This window comes from Natator depressus, chromosome 9 (assembly GCF_965152275.1).
Source record: "Natator depressus isolate rNatDep1 chromosome 9, rNatDep2.hap1, whole genome shotgun sequence".
NCBI lineage: Eukaryota > Metazoa > Chordata > Testudines > Cheloniidae > Natator > Natator depressus.
In genome coordinates this window covers 7,219,196-7,238,078 of record NC_134242.1, presented here as the reverse complement: position 1 = coordinate 7,238,078, position 18,883 = coordinate 7,219,196, and the positions used below count along the sequence as shown (strand labels likewise).

The 18,883-nt window shown below is 64.3% G+C and overlaps 1 protein-coding gene across 1 annotated transcript; it reads right to left on the bottom strand.

Moving 5' to 3' along the window:
* Positions 1-2,312: 2,312 nt before the first annotated feature.
* PRSS56 (serine protease 56) lies at positions 2,313-17,900 on the bottom strand. Its single transcript, XM_074963220.1, has 17 exons — positions 17,810-17,900; positions 13,999-14,160; positions 12,708-12,908; positions 11,639-11,692; positions 10,429-10,615; positions 9,915-10,023; positions 9,567-9,726; positions 9,121-9,263; positions 8,467-8,626; positions 7,891-8,079; positions 7,277-7,438; positions 6,184-6,238; positions 5,474-5,633; positions 4,897-5,017; positions 4,467-4,556; positions 3,698-3,804; positions 2,313-3,082 (listed from the first exon to the last, which is right to left on the bottom strand). Exons 1-17 carry the CDS (start codon positions 17,898-17,900, stop codon positions 2,909-2,911), a joined length of 2,325 nt encoding a protein of 774 aa, XP_074819321.1. The 3' UTR covers positions 2,313-2,908.
* Positions 17,901-18,883: the final 983 nt, after the last annotated feature.

Here is an 18,883-nt window from a genome sequence, read left to right as displayed (position 1 = left end):
AAGGTGCAAACAGGGTCTGAGCGGAAGGTAGCTGTGTACAGGATCCCTGGACTGGAGCCTGGTGTAGTGGGCAGACCCAGGTTCCCCTAGCAGCCCCTGGGGAAGTGACCCTCTTAGGGCCGTGGTGGAGAAGACTGCCTGAGGACTGTTGTGGGGCAGGGCTTTGGGCCCGGGCAGGGGGGAGCCGGGCTAAGGCCACAGGGCTGAGACGCGAAGAGGAGCCGCAAATGGAGCATGGTGAGTATAACAGCAGGAAGGGGTGCTGGCCGTGCAGCGCTAAGCCCCAGGATGGCCAGGCAGGGGGGCTGCCTGTGCTGATCAGAGTGCCCTGTCCCACCTTGGACCATGGGGCATCTTGCCTGCTCCTTTGAACCGTGTGGGATTTCTCCCTGTGCAAGTAGCCCAGGGCCTTGTGTGATGCCCTGGCAGGAGGTGAGGAACACCTAGCAGGCCCTGCCCCACGACAGCCCAGCCCCCCCAGTGCTTGGCATGCCCACTCCTTTGTGGGCAATGCCCACAGGTGTCAGAGGCCAGGCTGTCACCTGCAGGAGACAGGCCCAGTGGGAATCCATGGCCCAGTGGGCTCCCAGTCCTTGGCCTTTGCCCACGGAGCTGTGAGCCCCCAGAGCTCCTGGCTTTCCAGCGGTCCAGCTAGCCTGTGCTGTCTGCTCTGGAGGAGCATTTTCCTGCCTGTCCCTTTAAATCTGGGGGAGGCACCCACCTGCCAGCCTATGGGGCTCCTCTGGCCCTTGCCAGCTGTGCCTCCCTGCCCATGCCCAGCCAGGGAGCCCTGGAGCCCTGCTCCCTTCCTCCCGTGCACGGTGCCTGTTCTGGGTGCCAGGCTGGGATCACAAAGAGCTCCGCCTGCCAGGGAGGCGGTGGAAGGCGACATGGTGCTAGGGTTGGCTAGATGGGGCAGCCAGCATGGCAGGGCTGCTTGGAGCCCTGCCTGCTCTCCCTGGGAGCTGCCCATGGGCCCTTCCTCCATCAGGCCAGCGCAGGGTGCGGGCAGGGTGCATGCCTTTCTCTCTGGTTTTGCTGTGCTGAGGAATTGGCGATTTGGGGAGGTGGATGGCCCTGGGGTGCTGAGTTGCACCCTGCAGGTGGGGCTGCCTGGCACCTGGCCTAGCAGGCATGGACAGCACTGGGTTTTGGCTGGCCAGGCAGGGTGCGGGGAGCCTCGGGGAATCGGGCCCAGGTGTCCAGCTGGTTTCCCTGGAATCTCAGAGCTCTGTGCAGCCAGTTGTGCTCAGGGAAGAGCTCAGTGCATTAGCCATTCACGTCCTGAGCCCCACACCCATGGTGCAGGTCTGCATTCTCCTCCTTGCTCTACATGTGGGGAGACCATTGAGTCACTGGGAGAGCTGCAGAGAACCCAGGAGTCCTGGAGCCCAGTCCCTGCTCTAACCACTAGGCCACACTCCCTCCTGTAGCTGGGAGGAGAGCCCAGGAGTGCTGGCTCCCATGCCCCAACTCTGACTAGCGCTCATCCCTGCCCAGAGAACCCAGGAGTCTGGTCCCGCCCCCCCATCCCTGGCTCTAACCTCTAGCCCACACTCTCTGTGAGAGGCAACCCCAGCAGGTGCCTGGGCAGCTGACTGACTGGGGGGGGGGGCATAGCTGTTGGGGGGTGGGGAAGGGGGGGATGCTGTCTCTGATGCTGTGGGCATTCCCAGCAGGGTGAGCAGCTGTGCCCCTGGGCTGAGCGGGGTGCTGGGCCCAGCCCGCTCTGTCACTCACCCGACAGCTGGGCCTTGGCCTGGAGGAAATGACCTCTCCGGTGCTAGCAGCCGAGCCTGAAAGGCAGCACCAGGGCATGGGAGGCAGGGGGCCATCTCCTGGGGCTGCCAGGGCAGCTGGGAGGGCCAGGTGGGGGGGAGGGGTGTGAGAGCAGGGGGAGCGTGAAGGGAGGGCAGACAGCCTGTGCAGGCCCCCTGGGGGGAGTTTGCCTGTGAAGAGATTGGTGGACGCTCACCACCTGCTGGAGGCGCTATAGCCCACCAGCTGCCCCCTGCCACACCCTGGAGCCCAGGGCCCCCAGGGCATCTCAGCCATGGGGGGCCTGCCCAGCAGCAATGCCTGGGGGGAGGTAGAACCCCAAGAGGGGCCCCTGCCTGGCTGAGATGTGGGGAACTTACCCCCCCCCGGGCATATCAGCTGGGTAGAACCTGGAGTGGGGGGTCCCTGGTGGCAATGCCTGGGGGTGAAATCCCCTTTACCCCTCTCTGGTGCCTTGCGGGGTTTGTTTGTTACGGACACTTTAGTTACCATAAAACATAGCTTTAATTTCAAAAATAACCCTTTCTTTGTACAAATAAATAGCTTCTGAGAGGCATGCCCCCAAGGGGGAGCCTGCAGACACCCCCAAAGGAATCAGCTCCCTCTGGTGGCTGTTTGACAGGGAGCCGAAGCTGCTGGGGCTGGCATGGGGGTCTGGAAACGGGCCTGGGGGGCCCAGGATTAGAGCCCTTTAGGACCCAGCTTGACCGAGAAAGGAAAGCCCAGGGGGAGGCTGTTCCTTCTGGTTGCCCATGTCCAGGCCATGCCCTGCCAAGGGGCACTCAGCTGCAGTTCAGCTTAGCCCTCTGAGGTGGGGGGGGGGCTGCATTTCAGCCCCATGTAGCCCCTGCAACAGCTGGGGGGGCTGGCCCAGACTCCAGGGAGCTTGGGAGGTGGAAGGGACCCCTCCGGTCTTGGCTGCCCCCCTGCCCAGTGAAGGCCTTGCTGTGAGGAGCTGGCTTTGGGGTCCCGGCATTCTCCATGGCAACAGGGTGTGCCAGGCTGGGTCCTGCTTGCTGTGCCAAGGGACCTGGCTGGCACCTGGCCCTGGTGCTGCCCTGTCTCCAGGCTGGCCCTGAATAGGGACCCCCGGCCAGTTCTCCTCTACGAGGGGGCAGCAGGGGTCCCGTTAGGTCTGCAAAGCTGCCAGTGCCAGGGCGATGAGGCCGGGCATGCTGCGATACAGCGAGTCGCTCTCCAGCCCCACCAGGGCGGGGAAGGCAGTGGCTTTCCCGCCAACTGTGGCCCGAACCCGTGCCCTGTACAGCCCCTTGGTGTTCTTGGAGCCCAGGTCCACCAGGATCTGTGGGGAGAGGGGAGCAGCATGAAGGGGGAGAGGGGGCACAGAGCCACAGGGGAGCCCCTGGCAGCATGGTGACCCGGGGCAGCAGGTGCTCCAGGCTGCACAATGCCTGGGCTGGCAGAACTGCCCTGAGCGTGGGCTGGGGGCCTGCCTGCCTCTGCAAGCCGCCTGCCCCACTGCTGTGTGGTGCAGCTGGCTGGCAGCCCCTGAGGGGAGCTGGGCTCAAGGGCTCCTCTGAGGGGTGGCACCCTCCCCACCCTGGCAGCAGGATTTGAACCCAGGCTGCATGGAGGTAAAGGTTAAAGGGCTCAGCCCCCAGCTGGCACCTGGGTCTGCCACCAGAGAGGGACAGACTCTCCCCGCCCACCCCCCCAGCCAGGGGATGGGGCAAGTGGAGGGTGGGGATGGAGACCAGGAGGGAGAGGCAGCATGTTGGGGGTATGGGGAGCGGAGGCCAGCGGGGGCAATGTGGGGAGCGGGGGAATGGTGGGGTGGGCCTCTCTGTGGCAGTAGCCCTTGCAGCCCAGGGGGGCCCAGTGGGAGGCAGGGTGTGATGCTGGGGGTTGGCTCAATACCCCCCAGCCCCTGTGTCCCCGTGGGGCATGGCTCACTCACCTCCTGGAAGGTCATGACCAGGTCCCCCTCCGGCACCCGCAGGACCCAGCGGTAGAGCTCCTGCACGGCGCGGACCTGCAGCGCTGCCTCCTGCAGCCCTGGGCAGCCTGCGCCAAGAGGGGGAGAGGCAGTCAGGGCACTCACCGAAATCCCCCAGCTGGTGGAGAGCCAGGCTGCCAGGAGCTGGTCCGGGCCTGTCCCCTGCCACCCAACCGTTGGCATTTCCCTGGCACCTTTTGTCTCAAAGGGGCCAAAAGGACTTGATGTGCTATACTGGCTGGGCAAGGATCACTGCAGCCACCTCTGGGATGGTGGGTAGCTGGTGTGTAATGGGGCCCAGCAATGCCACGGAGCCATTGGGGTGGGGGGAGGAATGTTTCCAGCTGAGAGGGCAGGGGGGTTGCATGGCACATGAGTCCAGTGCCCTGGACTCAACAACCCCCTAGCCTGGCACAGCCCTACCCCTGGGGCCCTGACCCCTGAGGGGGAACAGGTAAGCCTGGCCCCCCACCCCTGGGGTGGAGAGGGAAAGGCCTGGAGGGGGCACCTGGCTCAGCCAAGCTGCACGGGGCCCTCTGGGCTGATCCTAGCTGCCAGGCTGGGTGTAGTGGTGAGCTCAATATGGCTCTGCCCCAACAGGGCATGGTGGAAGCTAGGCACCTCTTGGCTGCAGCGGGGGGTCCCAGTGCAGCCCTCCCCCCCCCCGCCTTGGGTGGGGGAGGTGGGAACCCAGGCCCTGTGCCACACAATCGCTGCGGGGTGGGCATACCTCTGTGATCACCTGGTCCCTCATTGCTGGGGAGGGCTCCCCCCAGTTCTCGCCTCGCCCGCAGGGACGGGTCCCCCACAGCCGCAGATCCTGCCACAGAGAGAAAGATGCCCCAACTGCCCCACGGGGAAAGGCTCCCCCCAGGCCCCGTACGCTGCCAGTGCACCCCTGGCAACACAATGAGATGGCACCATGAGCCAGGTGGCATGGCTGGCACTGGAGTGCCCTAGAGCATCTGAGGCCAGGCTGCCCAGTCCACAGCCAAGCCCCCTGGCATGAGGCAGGGCAATGCCATGATGGGCCCTGCAGTGCCATCCAGGCTGAGGTCTAACTGGGCACAGCTGTGCCTTGCACCACCCCCTGCCGTGAGTAACTAGCTGGGGTGAGTGCCCCAGACATGCCCCCACCTCACCCCTCCGCAAGCACTTACGGTTCAGCGGGGAGGCAGCTCCTGGGGGTGGCCCTGCTCCTTGGGCCCCCAGCTGAGACCGCAGCTGCTGGAGAAAGGCCCAGCCGTGCCCCTTCAACGCCTCCACTGCCCCCTCGGCCTGCTGAAGCAGAGGGACGCAGGGAGTGAGTGGGGCCCGTATGGGTGGCACCCGCTGGCAATGCCAGTGACACCAGCCCCAGGCAGTGCTGGGTGCTGTGGGAGGAGGGGGCTCCCTGCGGCTGGGGGTTCAGGAGGGGGTGGGGATCGATAAGGTGCAGGGGATGATGGAGAAGGAGCTGACGGGGGGGAGTGCGGGGATCTGTGTTGAGGTCAGGGAGGGGGTGGGTTGATGGGGTGCCAGGGTCAGTTTGGGGGTGCTGGGGTCAGATGGGATTTCCAGCTGTTCCTGCCCCTGGGCTAGGGCCATGGTGGCCTGCGGGAGCTGGATTTGGGGTCCAGCTGAGTGGAGGCTGAACCGGAGGGGCCAGGTGCCCACGGGCAGCTTCAGGCTGCAGTGCTGCCCTCTTTGGAGAGGCTGGGGGTCCCCCCTCCCCAGTCAGAGCCCACCCCCCCTTACCTGCAGGAAGAGCTGCTCCTCCCCTCGGAGCTGCCCAGCGGCCAGTGCAGGAGTTGGGGGGGCTGTGTCGCCCCCAGCCATGGCGCTCAGCTCCCCCACCCAGTCCTCCAGCGCAGGGCCCACGGCCTGGAACAGCGCCAAGAAGGGTGGGGGCTGGGTCCTGCGATGAGGGGCAGGGTGAGCAGCGTCTCTCCCCCCCGCCCCCCCCGGCCAGCAGCAGAGCATTTTTGGAGGTGGGGGTCCCAGCAGCTCCGGGGTACGCCAGACAGCACCAGCCCATGAGACTATAAGCCTGCAGCCGGACCCTCTATTGCCCACCTTCGAGTCAATGCCACCCCCACATGCCCAGCCTGGGGGGACCGTGCCCTCCGTGGAGCCTGGCTCCCGTGGCCGGCTGGCTGTGCAGCCCCTGGCTGAGGGTCTGTCCAAGAGGTGGGGGATGTGTGGGGTGAGGGAGGGGTGGCACATGCCCCCTGGACCTTGACAGGGGCCACCTGTGTATCCCCCTGGCACTGGCCTGAGTCCCATGGCCTGTCTCTTCCGTGCCCCCCTCCCCCCCAGCCCCAACAGGCCTCTTCCCTCCCCCCCCCCCCAGCCCCTGATCCCGAGCCCCACACCTCCCCCCAATCCCTGGCCAGCACCTCTTTCCTCCCCTTCCCCCCCCCCCCCATCTCACACAGGGCCCCACCCAGCCCTGGGACTGGCTTTACCTGCTGGGGGCGCTCAGGACCTCTTCAGGGCTTGCCTGCCCCTCGGCCCCCAGCCCTGGGGAGATGATACAGGACTCAGTCTCGGCAGCAGGGCGCTGGGGGGTGTGTGGGGCAGGATGTGGGGCTGGCAGTGGGTGGGGCAAGTAGTGGCCATGCTGCTGTGGGCAGGTGCCAGGGAGCTGGCCCAGTGCCCCAGCCCAGCCCCAGCCATGGGCTGAGACAGCCCCTCTGCAGGCAGCTGGATGCTACGGGCGTGGGGGAGGCAGCCAGCTCCCGGAAAGACCCCGTACCCCTCGCAGTGCTGAGGAGGGACAGGAGGTGCTGGGCTGTAGCTGACCCAATTGGGGAGCCCATACTGGGGGTGCCTTCAAAGTCCCCAGTGGAGGTTGGGGGTGGGATCAAGGTTCCCGAAGCAGTGCGAGTGGATCCCCCTATGTCCTCGTGCGGGCCCAGAGCTGGGATGTGGGGATCCAGAGGCAGGGTATGGGGGTGGGGTGCAGGTCGGGAGTCCCGGCAAGGGCAGGGGAGGTGGGAAATCCAGGGGGCAGGGGTCCCTGCCATGTCCCAGGTGGGGGAGATCTGGAGGGCAGCTACCTGCCATGGCCTGGGGAGGTAGGAGATCCAGGGGGCAGGGGTCCCTGGTGTGGCCTGGGCAGGGGAGAAAGGAGATCAGGGCAAGGAGGTCCCTAGCATGGCCTGGCCGGGGGATGTGGGAGATCCGGGGGGATGCGGGTCCTTAGCATGACCTAGGAGGGAGATTGGGGGGAGGAGGTGGGGGTCCCTGGTGTGGCCTGGGTGGGGGAAGTGGGGGGTGGCAGATCTGGGGGGGCATGTACCTGCCGTGGCCCAGCATGTCTGGCTGGGGGATGTGGGAGATCTGGGGGGATGGGGGTCCCTGGCGTAGCCCGGGTGGAAGATTGTGGGGGGAAGGCGGGGGTCCCTGGCGAGGCCTGGGCAGGAGAAGTGGCAGATCCGGGGGGCAGGTACCTGCCGTGGCCTGGCACGTCTGGCCGGGGGATGTGGGAGATCTGGGGGGATGGGGGTCCCTGGCGTGGCCCGGGCAGGAGAAGTGGCAGATCCGGGGAGCAGGTACCTGCCGTGGCCCGGCGAACCCGGGCGGGGAAGAGATGCCCGTACAGCTGCTCCATGAAGCGGGGCAGGGTGTGGGTGAAGAAGGCGAAGTCCACCTGGTTTCGGAAGAACTCCTCGGCCCGGCGCAGGAAATCCAGCAGTGTCTGGGCATAGGCGCGCAGCTCTGTGGGGAACTGGGCGTTAGCGGGACGTCCCCCAGTGCCCCCGGCGCCAGGGCCCACAGAGCAGCTGGCACAACCCTGACTCAGCGAGGCCTTTGTCACCTTAGCTCCTCAGCCTGGGCCTGGGGCACTGTGTGCCCTCCCTGTCCCGCTCTGCCCCTACAGCACGTTATCAGCCACCCCATTAGCTATAGGACCTCAGCCTACCCCCCCGGCCCTGCTCTGCTCCCCCCTGCCCTTCCCCTCGGGTGGCCCCATCTGCAGAAGGTAGCTTTGCCCTGGGGGGCAAGGGGTTGGTGCCAGGTTGTGGGCATAAGCCTGAGGCCCGAAGAGTGCTGAGGGTCAGAGCCCCTGGGCCACAGCTCTGGGTGTGTCCCCCAGGCCTCCCAGCCTGGTGCCCCGGCAGGCTTTGCACCCTGGCAGCACCCAGCCCCTCCCGGCCAGCGCCACTCACCGCATCTCCTCCTCTTCATCCTGCAGGTCTCCTCGGCGACCCGGGCGCAGGCGGCCCGGCCTTGGGGCGGGGCGCACGACTGGGCATAGAAGGAGCACAGGTGGGCGAGCTCTGCGTGCTGGCGCTCGGCGGGCAGCTGGGATGCGGCCAGCAGCTCGAAGCAGGTGGGCTCTCTGCTCTCGGGTGATTCTGGGGAGGGCAAGGGGCTAGGGACGGAGAGAAAGGGCCACACCCCTGGGCACCACCCCCTCCCCTGGGGAACCCCCGGACGCCGCCCCTCCCCTGGGGGGACCCCTGGGCACCACCCCCTGGGGGACTGCCAGGGATCGCCCCATCACACCCTCCTATCCTGCCTAGGACAGAGACTCCGGTGTCCTAGTGGCTCAGTTCCCCGCCCTGGCGCTGCCATCTGGGCCCCTCTTCCCCCATGGCTGACAGTACCTGGTCCCAGCCAGGCAATGCCCATTCCTCGCCCGACCCCCGCTGTTATCCAGCTCATGGCCCTGAGGTTCAGGCTGCTCTGCCCTGGCCTGTGCCCCCCGCAGCCCCTGCTGCCGAGCCGGCCGTGGCACTCACTGTCCATCTGGCGGCGGATCCAGTCGGCGAAGGCTGTCACGCGGGTGTACACGCCCGGCTTGCCCTGCTCCCCGCAGCCATCTCCCCAGGACGTGATGCCATACAGCACGGACTGCTGCGACCCGGACTCCTGGCACGTCAGGGGCCCACCAGAATCTCCCTGGGGGAGAAGCAGCCACAGGCTGGCATAAAGCTTGGGCAGGGGTGGGCAAAGCAGGGACCAGCTCTAAGGTCCCCCAGGAGCACGTGGCCCAGGAAGCCTCCCTCCACCTGGCCCCATCCTGCCATTGGCCCCTTTGGGTAGAGGGTAAACTGAGTCACAGAGCCGGGCAGGCCCTGGCCAGCAGCTGAGCCGGCAATAGGACCCAGGAGTCCTAGGCTCCTCAATGGTCAAGACTAAGGGAGCCCCCCTGCTCTGCCCTGCCCCAGCCAGGCAACCCATGCCTGGGTCTGCCCCCAGGTCACGCCCGGTGGAGGGATTCCAGCCGGTGTGTGCCAGCCCCAGCAGCCAGCAGCTCCCAGCTCTGCCCTCTGGTGGATCGCAGTGGCACTGCTGGCCTTGGCACTGGTTGCTCCGTGGCACGTGCTGTGGCTCCATGCCTGGCCCATCGTGGGGGCACCCTCTCCTCACCCTGGGACCCCCCCAGCCGTTACCTGGCAGGAGTCGATGCCGCCGGCCAAGTAGCCGGCGCAAAACATGGCATTGGTGAGCAGCTCCTTGCCCAGCGCACTGCGGCAGGCGTCCTGGCTCAGCACAGGCACCCGAGCCTCCATCACCACCTTGGCCGACGGCCCCTCTGCCAGGGCAAAAAGCAAGTCACGGGAAGGGGCTGCTGTCCCCACTGCGCCCCCCACCCCTGCGGTACCTGGGCCTAGTGCCCGGGCAGCAGGGAGCCATCCCCGGCCTGCTGGGTTGGCTGAGATGCCGGATGCTCCGTCCCAGTTTCGGGGAGATGCCCGGGTCGCTGGGGCCCACTGGCTTCCAGAGGACACTACTCCGGCAGGGAAAGCACCTGGACCAGCCCCCACTCCCCTGGCCTGCCAGCAGGGGGCGCAGGAGAGCGCTGGGCGGAACTGCCCCGGCCCCGCACCCGACCTACCTTGGTAGAGGGACCCCCAGCCGGCGATGTAGCAGGGTGTCCCTGGGCCGGGCTCCTCAGGACCGTCGGGCAGGCACACCGGGCTCAGCCAGGCCGAGGGGGCCACCGGGCGCCCCAGCTCCAGCAGCGCCACGTCGCTGTGGAAGGTCTTGGGGTTGAACTGTGTGGGGAGAGGAGCAGGGGGTGAGGGAGTGGGGGTGCGGGGGATGGTCAGGGTGCTGGGGGATTGGGATGCTGGGGGCAGTCGGGGCCCCAGGGTGGTTGGGGGAGGGGAGGGGGCCGGGGGCCTCTGGGAACAGGCACTGGGGCAGGCAGGTGGGGGACATGCTGGGGGAGCCCCCCCCTTACCTTGGGGTGCGTGATGATGCGGTTGACGGGCAGCACCTGCTCGCCCTCGTCCCACTTGGCGAGATCGTAGTCCCCCACCACCACCGTCCAGGCCAGCTCGTTGCCGTTCCTGCGGGAGGGTGGAGCAGGGAATGAGGGGGGGCAGGCAGAGACAGGCCCCCCCTCCCGCTCCCCACACAGGGGACCTGGCCCCAGGCAGCTCTGCCAGCTGGGCCCCTTGGGGCTTCCTGCCCTGGGGCTCAGTTGCCCTGCGCCAGGCACCTTCCCCCCCCCCCCCCCCATCAGGGGACAGCAGGGCCCGGCCCGAGCAGTGGCTGGGCAGGGTGGCATGGTGAGAGGGAGGCTGCCCCATTGCCCCTGAAGCTGAGCTGCACAGGGGCCATGCCCTGTCTCTGCCCTGGGCTGGCACCGGCCAGCTGCACTCAGTGCTCCCATGGGAGACGCCCCCACTCGGCTGCAAGGCTGTCGGGTGCCTGTAGCTGCCTGTGCCCCCTGGGGCTATCCCCAGCCTTACCCGGCGAAGCAGTGTGCAGCCGTGAGGACCCAGGTGTCCCCCACCAGCACCCCGCCGCACATCAGCTCCCCGCCCAGCCGCACCGAGACCAGCCAGGGCCAGGCGCCCCGCGGCGCCACACTGCCCCCCACGATCTTGCCCTTGGTTGCTGTGGCATTGGGTGCCACCACCCCCCGGCCACACGTCCCTGGGGAGGAAGAGAGAGAGAGAGAGAGAGAGAGAGAGAAGAGATCAGATGGGGGGGAGAGAAGAGGCTCCCCTACAGCTTTGCCAATGTCCCTCACTCCCGACCCGCAGCCCCCTGCTATCCTTGTCCTACATGTTTCATGAGACATGAGGCTCAATTGGGCCCCAATATTCTTGGGTGCCACCGAGGGCCCAAACCAGGCTGGTTAGAGCGTCTGTTCCTTTAACAGGGCTCTGCAGGGGCGGGTCCAGCTGGGACTGGGAGCTGGTGTGGAACGGCCTGTCTTCATGGAGCTGTCATGCTTAATTCCAGGAGTGCTTAATAACAAGGGGTGTGTGTGTGTGTGTGTGCGTGCACGTCAGGGATGCACTGCGTGGTGCGTGTGTGTGTCTGTGCCAGGGATGCACTGCACGGTGCATGTGTGCGTACGTCGGGGATGCACTGCATGGTGCATGTGTGTGCGCGCGCTGGGAATGCACTGCATGGTGTGTGTGCGCGCGCTGGGAATGCACTGCATGGTGCATGTGTGCGTGCATTAGGGATGCACTGCATGGTGCGTGTGCGTGCATTGGGGATGCACTGCATGGTGCGTGTGCGCGTGCATCAGGGATGAACTGCACGGTGCGTGTGTATCTGTGCCAGGGATGCACTGCATGGTGCGTGTGTGTGTGGGCCAGGGACGCATGCAGCTGTGTCCTGGGGCAGCCCCGGGCGCCCCCACAGCCCTGCCGACGCCGACCTCGGTGCCCACCAAGGCAGCGAGCACTGAGGGGTGGTGCTGTGGCCCCATGCAAGCCTAGGCAGGGTGGGCAGAGGGTATGAAGAGCTCAGCAAGCTGTGCCCATCCATGGTGAACCCTACGGGGCAGCTGCCCCTGCCCCCATCGCCACCTGTTACTGAAGCTGGGGCACATGGGAAGGCATGTCCCTGCCTGGCAGCAGGGTGATGCCCAGCCCTCGCTCCTGCGCCCACCACACACCCATGGGGTGTGGCCCCAAATGCCTTGAGCAGCTGCAGACTCACCTGGCACTGGCTGGTCCGAGAGGTTGTTCATATCGTCCATGTTGCTCTCCAGCCCTGCAGGGGGATGAGACCTGAGGGATGGGCTGCGCTGCCGGGGACACATGCCACCCGCATGCTGGGGCCTCCTGGACTCCCCACCCACCCCCTCGGCTGGGCCCCCTCACAACCCCTGGAAATCAGCCTCCTGCCCAGGCTGGGGTTTCCCTGCCATTTGCTGTTTGTTATTGTAGGGGCTCCTGAGAGCGTGGGGCAGCGCATGCTGGTTTATTAAGGGGTCTCCCGGAAATGCTGGGGTTGCACACACTGGTGTGTTATCGAAGGTCTCCTGTGACTGTGGGGGCTGCTCACAGTGGTTTGTCTATTGTAGGGTCTCCCAGGAGCGAAACCCAGCTACGCAGTGGGCTGGGGTCATCCAGCTGGGGAGGAGCTGTGACAGCCTGGGACCTAGAGCTTCCCTCACTCTGTCCCACCTGTGGGCGGGGGCAGGGAGGTGTTTGCCCTGGCGCCAACCCTCTAGGAGGGGATGGGGCTGCAGGGCAGAGCAGCGGGCACCAGAGCCCAGTGCTGGGGCCTGATCTGGGCCTGTTTTCCCTGCACTGTGCACTGCGGGTCACTCCCACAGCACGACTTCTCTGTTGTCTGGGCTCCCTGTTTGTTATTGTAGGGTCTCCTGTGCGATCCCTCCATCAAACCAGCCCACGCCGAGCACACCGCTTAGGCTCAGCCCAAGGGAGCAGCAGTGAGCCCTGTGCTGCCCAGCGGCGCCCCCTGTGGATGCAGCTGAGGGTGGCGGCTGGCACAGCAGGCCAGGGGAGGGACGGGAGCCGAGCCACGTTCGGCACCCGCTCCTGGGCTAGGGCTGCTGTGGGGGGGATGGGCTCAGGCCCAGTGGGTGACCCCCCTCCAGACCCTGCTGTGAGGGGTCCCGGGATGAGGGGGCGCTGGGTCTGGAGTCACTTGGCCAGAGACCAGGTGGGCCATCCCCCTGCTCGGTGAACTCCACTGAGCTGCCGCATGAGGTTAGGATTCCCCCACCCACCCCATGCCGCCATTTGGGGCTGGTACCTACTGCACTCCTGCAGGCGCAGCTGGCAGCGCCTGGCCATCAGCCGAACGCAGGCGTCAGGGCTCAGGTCGTCAGCGGGGCACAGGCGCTGGTAGGGGGCACACGCCTTGCTCAGCGCCCAGTTCCTCTCGGCCTGCTCCGGGGTGGCCTGGGCTTCCAGGACAGCCTGGCAGCTGGGCAGGGGAGCCAGAGGGGCCTCCGGGGCTGGGGAGAGAGGAGACAGGTCAGAGTGGAGCCCACTCCCTGCCCACAGGCTATGCACGGGGCTGGGCTATCAGCTGAGGGCACCATGCTGCCGAATTTCCTTCCTTACCCTCATGCCCTCCCTCCGGTTCTTCCCCCATAGTGCAGTCTGAACATCCATTGGATGGGCCCTTGTTTGTTATTGTAGGGTCTCTCCAGAGAGCTGGACTGTGCACATGTAGGGTTTGCTATTGTAGGGTCTCTCGGGAGAGCTGGGCTGCACGCATGCAAGGTTTGTTGTTGTAGGGTCTCTCAGGAGAGCTGGGCTGTGCACATGTGGGGTTTGTTATTGTAGGGTCTCTCGGGAGAGCTGGGCTGTGCACATGTGGGGTTTGTTATTGTAGGGTCTCTCCAGAGAGCTGGGCTGCACACATGGGCTTGCTCTGGGGGGTGGCATGCGTGTGTTTGGGTCTGGGCATGCACGGCTGTGAGATTCCACGGCCTCTTACAGTGGTGCTCAGGTTCCCAGGAGTAACCTCAGAGCGGCCCCCGGGCTGGGATCCCAAGGGCCTCTCCAAGGCTCCCCGTGAGGGCTCAGCCCTTCCCTTCGCCTGGCAATTCCCACCCAAACAGCAAGGCGGGGTTTGGCTGCAGTGGCTGGGGTTTAGGGATGAGCCCACCCCGGACCTGGTATTTTGGTATGCAGGTTTGTTATTGTAGGGTCTCCAGGAGAGCTGGCCTGTGCACAGGCGGGGTTTGTTATTGTAGGGTCTCTCAGGAGCGCAGGGTTGTAGGGTGGTCTGTGGGGGCTGGTGCTGCCCACACAGGTTAGCCTTTCTAGCCCCCGCGCGTGGTGTTACCGGGACAGCTGTGAGGCCGGCTGTGCGGGTTTGTTATTGTAGGGTCGCTCGCTGGAGCGAACAGGCTGTAGGCAACAGCAGGGCTCCTGCTGCTCCGGCAGGTCACCCCAGCCTGCCCCACCGACGACCTCCCCGCCGTGGGACTGCCACTGACCAGGGGACAAGCCATGGGGCCTCATGCAGGAGCCCCCAGCCAGCCTGCGCTGCTGGTGTGTGTGGCTGGGCCGGCGGGGCGGGGGGCGGGCACTCACGGGCACACTCCCCGCTCCGGTTGCCGCAGTCCCCAAAGAGGCAGGGCGCGCACTCCCCACACTCCCGCAGCTGCCGCTCGTGCTCAGCCAGCGCCCCCTCCAAGGCCACCAGAGCGCTCTTCAGGGCGGCCTCCAGGACTAGCGTCCCCCGGCTGGAGAGTGCTGCAGAGAGAGAGAGAGAGAGGAGCCTGGTTAGCCCTAGCCCGCGGCCCTGACTGCCAGCCGCTTCGGCCTGGAGGGCGGCTCCAAGCCCCCTTGCCTCCCCTTGGGGCTGCTCTCACTTACGCCGCGCCTTGGCCGTGCCCCCTCCCTACCCCTGGCCGCGCCCCCCATCCCAGAGCACAGTTCCACCCCTCTTCTCCCCATTGGGCCTCTATGTGGCTGCGACTGAGGCCCCGGAGTGCAGAGAACAGACCAAAGCGGGTGTGAGGTTATGAGTGTAATAAAACCTTAAACTCACGGAACATTAAATCCCACCAAATGAGGGTAAATCCATCCTCATCATCGTATCCACTCATTATACTCCGCACCTGAACATAGCCATTATATGAACAACATACCCCCATATCTCAATGTCTGTACTTTGACCCGTTAAACTTTTACCCCCAGTTGGGGAGACTGCAGATTATGTATTCCTTACGCCACCGTCCTAAACCAAATTTCGCCCCCCTTGATCATCTGTACCTTATTCCCTGATAACCAGAAACTTCTATGCTTAAACTCTGTACCATTTTCTTTTTACTTCAACATCATCTTAATGAAATTAATATATCTCATTGAACGGTGACAGGGCCAGAAAGAGTTAATTAACTCACAGACTGACCTGACGCATTGCCGGACTTTGGTTAGGAAGAGATGGAAATAAACAGAGCTTTGAAATGCAAGCCTGCATTGTTAGAGATAGAAGGGTAGGTGTTTGCTCAGGGCTTGTGAGGTAAGCAAACAAGTCTTGTCTATTGCTATGGCTTTGATTCAAAGATCAAAAAAGGAATATTAACATTTAGGAAAACACTTGAGTGAAATAGTGTTATTGTCAATATGTCTCTTTGAAGGTTGGGTAACCTGCACGTGAACTACAGTATTGAATGGATAAATTACACTGTGCTAATTGCCATGATGTTTAGGAGAAGGAAAGTTAAGCCTGTTGTTTTCTCAGGCCAAAAGGCTGCTGGAAATGTATAAAGACCCTGGGACATGATCCTTCTTCATCTCCGATCTGCTTTGGGTTTCAAGAGGGGGAAACCCTGAGCCATAAGGATTGAGATCCCCAGTCACTGACTGGAGTCACCCTGAATATGGACATTGGACTATAACCTCTGGACTATTTCTAAAAGGACTTTGGGCAACTACAAGCTCATCTCTGCTCTGTATCTGGACCTCAAGAATTGAATTCAAGTCTGTCTGTGTATTGATCATAGAATCATAGAATGTCAGGGCTGGAAGGGACCTCAGGAGATCATCTAGTCCAACCCCCTGCTCAAAGCAGGACCAATCCCCAACTAAATCATCCCAGCCAGGGCTTTGTCAAGCCTGACCTTAAAAACCTCTAAGGAAGGAGATTCCACCTATTGATCTTTCAACCAACTCTCTCTCTTTTCTTTTTTAATACATTTTAGCTTAGTTAATAAGAATTGGCTCTGAGCGTGGCTTTGGGGTAAGGTCTAAGTTAGAATTGGAGCTGGGTGTGTGGCTGATCCTTTGGGATTGCAAGAACCTTTTCTTTTATATGATGAGACAAGATTTTCCGTAATCGTCATCGTATCTGACGTGGGTCTGGCTGGAGGCCGGAGGCTGGGCACTGGAAGGGAACTGCGTTGTTTGGATGTCTGAGTAACCCAGGAGGTGCTGCAGAAGCTGTTTTGGGCTGGCTTGGGAAATCGAAGTATTGGAATATCCACCAGCTTCTGGGGTTTGTCTGCCCCGTTCTGTTTGCAGTTCACCCTAATTGAGTGACCTCAGCAGGCTCACAGGGGGACAATGTCAGGCCCTAGCAGCCAGGGAGATCTGGGGCTGAGCTGGGTCCTCCTGCCCACCTCGGCCTCTCCTGGGCAGGTGGTCTCCCCTGCAGTAGTTGGGCCCGGTCCAACCCTGCGCATGGGGAGCCCGCTGCCTGGGATTGGCTCGCCCCTGGCGTGGGGCCTGTCTCCCCCCCCTTGGGGCTCAGGAGGTTGTGGCTGCTGTCCCCGCTGGGTGGGATCCCATCCCATGCCTGGCGGTGAGAGTCAGCGGGAGACGGGAGCCCCCCCTCCGGCGCCATGGCATCACAGCTGGTGAGCCAAGCAGGAGCAGTGAAGCCATGTGCCTCCCAGGTGGCCAGGTGCCGATAAGGAGGGTCTTTCCCCTGTTGTGCCTGACCCTCGGACAGAGCACGTGGCTGCCCCGGGGGGTCCTGAGGTGGGGCCCACCCTCTCACAGCGGGGCAAGCTGGCACACAGAGGGCGAAGGGCCTTGCCCACTGTCCCAGGTGAGTACGTGGCAAAGTGGAGAATAGGACCCCGGAGACCTGGCTTCCCCGTGTGCATTGTGTGCGTTGCTGGTCGGACAAACAGAGTCCTCCCCTGCAGCAGGGCACGGCGCCCGGGTTTCAGGCCAGCCACTTCCAGGCCTGTAGAGTCTGGGTGCCGAGTGCCAGGCTCTGGGAGCTGGAGAGAGCTGAGCTTGGGACCCGGTTCAGCCTGTCTGGGCACCCCACCCCTCCAAACGGCAATGGGCTTGTCAGGGCTTCGTGCCACAACACGGGCGTGTGCTGGGCACCGGGCATGGCGCTTAGCAACCAGACTCACTGCAGGGAAGGCGCCCTGCCCCTCCAGCCGGGGTTGGAGATGTGTTTGCACTGTGGGGGTGGGGGGGTTGCATTGCAGGGGTGTTTTAATGAGGGGTTGTATTGGGGGGGTTGTTTGCATGGGGGTGCCTTGGGGATTGCACTGAGGGGTGCATGCGTGTGTTTGCATGGGGAGAGAGGTTGTGTTTGAATTGTCTGTGTGTGGTTGCATTAGGGGGTTGCGTGGGTGGTGTTTGCATTGCGGGCTTGCTCTGGGGGGTGGCATGCGTGTGTTTGTGTCTGGGCATGAACGGCTGTGAGATTCCACGGCCTCTTACAGTGGTGCTCGGGTTCCCAGGAGTTACCTCAGAGCGGCCCCGGGGCCGGGATCCCAAGGGCCTCTCCAAGGCTCCCCGTGAGGGCTCAGCCCTTCCCTTCGCCTGGGAATTCCCACCCAAGCAGCAAGGCGGGGTTTGGCTGCAGTGGCTGGGGTTTAGGGATGAGCCCACCCCGGCCCAGGTATTTTCTTCGATTTACTCTGCAAAAGCCAGCAGGTGCATGCAGGGTGGGGACAGCTCCCGCCCCGACACATCTCCCCCTCGGCCCTTCCTGTTCCCGGCAGTGCCCCCCACGAGCCTGACCAGCCCCTGCAAAAAGCCCGGGGTGGCCCGGTGAAACCCACCAGGATGGGAGCCCCGAGCCATTACAATGAACCACACGGCCCTGGGGATCCCCAGGGGGGGACCGCGAAGGGGTTTGCCCACTGTCCCAAATGAGCAGGAGGCAAAGCTGGGAATATAGGACCCAGAAGTCCGGCTCCCAGCTGCCCTGCTCTAACCACTAGACCCCACTCCCGTCCCAGAGCCTGGAACGGGACCCAGGAGTCCTGGTTCCCAGAACCCCTTCCCCCCCACACCACTTGTCAGCTGTACCAATCCTGTAAGCAAAGCCCCCTGGCAAGAAATGAGTCCCTTGCCTGGAGCCTGGTTGCCCGGCGGGGCTCTGCCTGGGCTGAGCAGGGACTGGTGACCCACTGGCGCCTGCACTGACCTTGCAGGATGCTGGCTGGCATCTGGTGAAGCTCCTTGCCCACGGGGGCACCAGCCGTCAGCTGCAGGATGCAGACCAGCGGCAGCAGCATGGTGTGGCAGGTGGGAACACTAGGCTGGTTCTGGGCCGGCTCTTCCCCTCTGCCTGCCTGGCTGCTGTGCTGGGAGCTGGGCCGGCACAGGGGTCCCCCCCTCGCTCCTCGTCTCCACCGCTGCGTGCTCTGGAGATGACAGGGGAACAATGGGCCCCGGGGTGAACGGCGTTGTATATATACAGTGCCCTGGGGGGGGCCGGGGCCGCGCTTTCCCATGCTGGGGGACTCACAACAGCTGAATTCATTAAGGCAGCGCCCGGCGGTGGTGCCAGGGCCCTGCCGTGGGGATGGGCCGGGAAGGGGGAATAAAGGTGCCGGTAAATGGGGGCGGGAGGGCAGCTGATCCAGTTGGAATTCATTAGGGTAGTGAGTTCGCCGGGCCCGGGCTGGCTGGCTTGGGAGCAGGGGCCTGGCTGCAGCCTTCCCCGGTCTGAATGAGCTCATTGTTCCCGGCCCCCGAGCGGGCGGCCCCATCAAAGAGCCCCCTAATGATCACAGGCGACCCGCCTGGCTTGATCATTTTCACGCTTTTAGCCTCGCCAAGCCGTTGTTGTCAGTTCACATCACTGCGGCCCCGGCACGGACTCGGGGCCTGGGCCCCCCAAACGGCCCAGCCGTTAGCGTCGGCGCTGGGGGCTCAGGCTGAGAACAGGCGCGTCAGCAAATCCTGCCAAGGCCCCGGTCCCCAGGGTTCTGATGCCGACCCGCTCGCCCAGAATGATTCATGATGCAAGGCCTCGCTGTGCCCAGTGGCACCCGCGCTGTCCTGTGACCCTGCCGATGGCAGGGCCTGGGGGCAGGGACAGGGCCTGGTGCTTGAGGGTGGGTAATTCCTGGGGGCTCAGAGACCACACTGTCCTTGGGGTGGGGCTCTGCACAGCCCGAGCTATTGCAGTGCCCCCCAGCCAGAGATTCCCACTTGCTCCCTGGAATGCCCACGTGTCCCAACACACCTTCCGGGCCCCAATACTCCCCCTGCC

Excerpts from the sequence above, each read along its gene's own strand:
- PRSS56 (XM_074963220.1), bottom strand. The coding sequence starts at position 17,900 with ATGCTGCTGCCGCTGGTCTGCATCCTGCAGCTGACGGCTGGTGCCCCC. Across the intron at positions 12,909-13,998 it reads CCGGAGCGGGGAGTGTGCCC|CCCCGGAGGCCCCTCTGGCT; the intron begins GTGAGTGCCCGC and ends CTCTCTCCCCAG. Across the intron at positions 5,018-5,473 it reads AGGAGCAGCTCTTCCTGCAG|CAGGCCGAGGGGGCAGTGGA; the intron begins GTAAGGGGGGGT and ends CCTCTGCTTCAG.